Source organism: Monoraphidium neglectum (assembly GCF_000611645.1).
Source record: "Monoraphidium neglectum strain SAG 48.87 unplaced genomic scaffold scaffold03039, whole genome shotgun sequence".
NCBI lineage: Eukaryota > Viridiplantae > Chlorophyta > Chlorophyceae > Sphaeropleales > Selenastraceae > Monoraphidium > Monoraphidium neglectum.
This window is the reverse complement of record NW_014010589.1, coordinates 627-5,683: the sequence shown is the minus strand read 5'-3', so window position 1 is coordinate 5,683 and position 5,057 is coordinate 627. Positions and strand designations below refer to the sequence as shown.

At 58.0% G+C, this 5,057-nt stretch overlaps 1 protein-coding gene across 1 annotated transcript in view; it reads left to right on the top strand.

Moving 5' to 3' along the window:
• Window positions 1-2,953: 2,953 nt before the first annotated feature.
• The window catches only part of MNEG_12057 (glycolate dehydrogenase), a gene marked incomplete at both ends in the record, with an annotated part of 2,597 nt that continues 493 nt past the window's right edge, over window positions 2,954-5,057 (top strand). Inside the window, 4 exons of the mRNA XM_014039471.1 lie at window positions 2,954-3,226; window positions 3,957-4,220; window positions 4,456-4,581; window positions 4,839-4,934. Of these exons, the coding sequence (XP_013894925.1) occupies window positions 2,954-3,226; window positions 3,957-4,220; window positions 4,456-4,581; window positions 4,839-4,934 (759 nt within the window). The remainder of the gene's footprint in view (window positions 3,227-3,956; window positions 4,221-4,455; window positions 4,582-4,838; window positions 4,935-5,057) is intronic.

The window sequence follows — 5,057 nt, the reverse complement described above, 5'->3', positions numbered from 1 at the left end:
AAGTGCCAACATCCCCAGACGTCAGCCTGAGGATGACGTTGATCTGACGTGTACCAAGTTTATGGTGTTACCAAGGTCTCAGTAGTGGATGGTACGACCTGATAAAGCTGCAAGAAGCCTGCTGCCCCGGAACAAAAACGACCCTTACGGTTTGCGCAAGGGCACAAGTTCGCCACGGCTCCACAATTCAAACCAACACATCACACCAACGTTCCACACATATAGATGCAGCCTGTGGCGTGACATGTATCAACATTCGCCCCAATGGCCGAGGCAGCATCCTGCCACTGCTTGAGCAGACTTTTCCAGCCTTGCCTCCCAGCTCACTCCCAATCAACCTTGCTCACCTGGACGCAACTCTCTCCCCTGGCGCGCCCAGCTGACTGTTTGCACTCTCATGCCCTCAGTGTATGCACTGCTGACGCCATGGAACCATCCAACTTTTTGTGTTAGCACCACAGATGCATCTACTGTGCCATGGGAACCTATCACGCCAGCTAGCGAGGTTGGGCTTCATTGTGACAACAGCAGCGGCACAGCAGGCGCCATGTGTGCGCGCGCTGCGCACCTCTGTCCTACCCCTTGCTGCGCTGCTGCGCGCTTGTCACGCGCAGGGATACCCCACATGTTTGTGCACACTGCTGCATGCACCATTTGCCGTGGGGCGTCTATTGGATGGTGGTGAGCTCCTCCAGGCACCACCCACCGTAGGGTAACGATGTGCGCCTCACGGCGTGCATGCGACTTCGGTAATATCTTGTCAGCCATCATAACCTTGTATCGCTTGCAGTTAAAGGGATTGGAGCCTTGTGACAAGGCATTACTGTATCACCGAAACCATCATAAGGTAACCTCGCAGTGTCGTTGAGCTCCCTTGAAGTTACCTTGCGCGCCACCCACCAGAGTCCGTCCTTGCATAAATTTTATGCAGCCGATTTTAGCACCACGCGCACCCCCTGGCAAGCTGTACTTTGAGTGACCGCGTGTTGTTTGTTTGCTTTCGGTCCTGTCTTCCTCGGCTTCATAATTGCCCCAGCTTCCTCGCTCAACTCATTCATTTGATTGACTACTGTCATGCACAAATTGTGACGGTCATATCAGGTGCCCCCGATCTGAAGGCGTCCAATCAACAGCAGCGACGGCAGCAGGTACCGCACCAAGGGTACTACTTTGAGCACACGTGACACCCAGATTACATTTGCACGCAGGTCGTGCGCCGTACGTGCCTGTTGCTGCTTGGCATGGTGGACTTCCTGTGACCTTCAACGCTGAGCAGATCGAGTGACTCAGTGACTGGTCATCCCTCGGCCTTGCTGATCCCCCTCCAATGTAGGTATAAAACCTTACAGCGCTCCCCCTGCAGCAGCAGCCGTGGACTATATTAGTACGGCCAGGCGCTTGCGTGGCCTTCCGCAGCATGGCGGCAGCACCTGCAACAGCGCGGCCAAGACCGGCGCCCCAGCTGCCGCTGCTGGCCGCAGTGCTATATCTGCTCATGCCTCTGTTTGGGGGCAATGCGGCGGGGACATCGATACCGTTGTCATCATCAACAGCGATACTATCATCAACACGAGCAGCAGCAGCCCCGACGCAGACGCCACCCGTCGTCATCACGAAAGCGGGCGTGTACCACGAGGTCATGGAAAGCGTTGAAGCCCTGCTGGCTGCCCCGCCCCCAATCGTTCAGCTCCCTCCGACATCAGCCGCAGCGACCCAGCCCTTGAAAGGGGGACGGCGGTCACTGGCTAATGTCGCCGTCCCGGAGGTGATTGTCCTGAGGACTCTCGGTCGCATCCCAGAGGGCAGCGGCGGCGGGACCAGTTCTGTAACAGTCGCCGCAGTCTTTTCCAACGCGCCGGCAGGGGTGAGCACTGTGCCGATGGCCCGCTTTGCGTTGGGGCAGCTTGGGGCGGCTTGTGGGCCTACATGTGAGGCCTTGGGGTTTCACATATAAAAGGGTGCGCCTTTCACTGCAGCCGCACCTGTGGTTGCAGAGGGGGCTGGCTGCAAGCCACTGCGTGCTCATCACGAGGGTGTCGCTGCGTTTGACTGCATGTGATGGGCATGTGCACACGCTTTGAGCTCCCTGAACCACCACCACCGCAACTACATGGCCTTCTTTGCGAACAGAAACAGCTCATTGCACATGCCCATGCCTCGCACACTGCAGGCGTCTGTTGTAATTGAGGTTATGCCAGGCTCCGCCACCATCCCAGAGGACTTGACAGCGGCAACGCTCACCGCCCCGCCACTGGGGCTTGTCGTCCCAATATTGTACAACGTAACTCTGGTCAACGACGACTTATATGAAGACGACGAGACTTTTGGCATAAGTGCGTACAGCACCAGTGGCCTCTCCTCAAACCCCGCAAGCGTCATCATTTCTAATGACGACAGTCCGCCTGCCCTCGTGGCCCCACTGCTGGTTGAAGTCTTTGAGGGCGACACCCCCGGGGGCGGCGGCGCCACCGTCAGCGTCCCGGTGAAACTGTCCAACATCTCGGTGGGAACATGCTGCCTTTGCCAGTGATTGTTCTCTTGCATTGCTCGCCTCCCGCCTGAATTCGCTGGGGCATGATGGCTGCCCTTCTGATAGTTAGTTTCTGTTGTGTTCAGAGCTGGGGTGGTACCAACCTTTTGAGTTTGGCTCCAGATTGGCAGTCGCAAGGGGATCTCAGGCGATGGTTGGTCACAGGGCGGCCCCGGGCAGGCTGCCACCCACATGTGGCCCAGCACTGCGACAAGTCATATGGGGCCAAGGCCATTCGCCAACGAGTGGCCAGGGCCCTTGATGAGGGGTCCAGCCCACTGAGTTGCCAGGGCAGCAAACAAGCATGCTATTCGCGGCTGCTTGCGAAAGGTGGCAACCTGCTGATACTGCAGCATTTCTGTAAGTGTGAGTTGCTGTTTAGCAGCCAGGTGGGCCTAGCTGAGCTAACCTTTTCGCGCTTCCATGCACGCACGCTGGCGGCAGGGCGTGGATTTGGTGCTGCGCTATTCAACGGCCGACGGCTCGGCCGTGGCACCACTGGATTATACAGCACTTCCCGTGTCCATGACGACTTTTGCTGCCCGCACATCAGACAAGAACGTAACCGTGGCGCTGACGGGCGGCAATCGTATACAAGAGCCTGACAAGAGTTTTGTCGTGCAGCTGGCGTTGTTCTACGGCGCCACGCAAGTGTCGTCAGCCAACGTCACCATCAACATCAAAGATGATGACTGGGTGAGTGAGCCATTAATGACTGTAAGGGACAGGCGTCATTGTGGCGCACTGGCAAACGGCAGGGTTTTTTTTGCGGGGGACAGCTAGTGCACTGGGTCTCGTTTAGTTGAGCGCCTCGATCGAGCGCCACGCAACCAGGAAAGGCAAAGCGGCTGTCAAAAAGTAGGTGCGGGCCTTGTGTTTGCAGCCATGCAGCTTACATGCTACAGTAGCATCAGCGAGGTGCGGGCCAAGCGGCGTGGTTTATCGTCATGGCTTCACTGGTTTAATTGCAGCATTTGATGTGTGTCAAAGCCATCATGCATCAAGCCATCAGGCTTGTCCACAGTTTACAGCGGTGCAGGCATGCATTTCACACGGAGGCATTCATTCCTAATCGCCAGCCAGTTCTCCACAGTGATGGGTTGCTGCGTCTGTCCCTTCATATTGACTTAGTTCCTTGCTTTCAATCTCAACATGCGCAGTTGTACGCCCAGATATCACCCGAAATCCAGAGTGTCAACGAGGGCGCGCCGGGGCAGACAACAGCTGCAACATCACAAATCGTGCTTACTGCCCAACCGGTGAGCGCATTTGCTACTGGCACCTCTGCGGATGCTGGGTGTGCTCCAGTGCGACCGCCGTTGCCAACTACTTCCAGGCTGAAAACGAAGTTCCACCTTCTTTTGCCACCTCCGTTTGACACATGTCCTCGCTCGTACCTCACCGCTCGTTCAACGCCGCTTCGCAGACCGTGGATGTGACCGTGAACTTCACCACGCGTGACATCACAGCCACTGCGGCTGCTGACTACACTGCCACAAGCGGCTCACTGACATTCACGCCTGCCAACTGGGCCGTGCCCCAACAAGTGACTGTTGACATTCTGCGAGACGTACTCTTTGAGGCAGACGAAACATTTGCTATCGACATCTCGGTGGCGGCGCCTTTTGCCTCCATTGTGAACGCCAGTGCCTCCAGCAGCATCGTCACCATCAGGAACACGCTCGTGCAGGTAGCTATGCACACGCGCGCACACACACACACACACAAACACACACACACACACACACACACGCATGCACGCACCCACACTCTCTCTCTCACACTCTAACTCCCACACACACACACGCATACACACACACACACACACACACACACTCACACACAAACACACGCACACACATGCACACATACATGCATGCTCACGCACACACACACACACACACACACACACCACGACCAGGGAGTGCGAGGCCGACGAGCAGATGGCCACGCTGGTGCCCGACATCCTCGGCGCTGACCCCATGGCGGCGGCGCTGCTCATCGAGTGCCGCGGCCGCGACGCCGGCGCCCTGCAGGCCTCCATCGACGAGGTGCGCCCTGGACTTGGTATCAAAGAACTCAGCGTCGCGGCGCGTCCAGCAGATGCTGGGTCGCATCAAGCTGTTGCATGGGAGGGCTCGTGCATGGAACGCGAGGGCAGGCGCCGGGACCGCGCGCAAGCAACGCGTGTGTTGTGCCAGGCGCTCCGCCAGAGGCGCCTCGCGGAGCACGTGTGCACGCACAGGTTGTGGCTTGTTCCCGGGCTTTCACCGCTGAGTCTGCCTGTACGTCGGATGCGACCGCGCAGGTGACGCGCGCTCTGGTGCGCCACGGGCTGCCGTTTGGCGCCAAGGCGGCCGACCCCAAGGCCATCGAGACCTACCCCTTCAGCCACGACGCCAAGGTGGGGCCAGATGGCAACAGTGCACATTCGTTTGTTTCTTCCGAAAACGCTTTTCGCGAATTGCGGCTTGCTCCGGCGGCTTGCTCCGGCTGCTTTTTGCGACACTCCGGCGCCTTCTGGCCG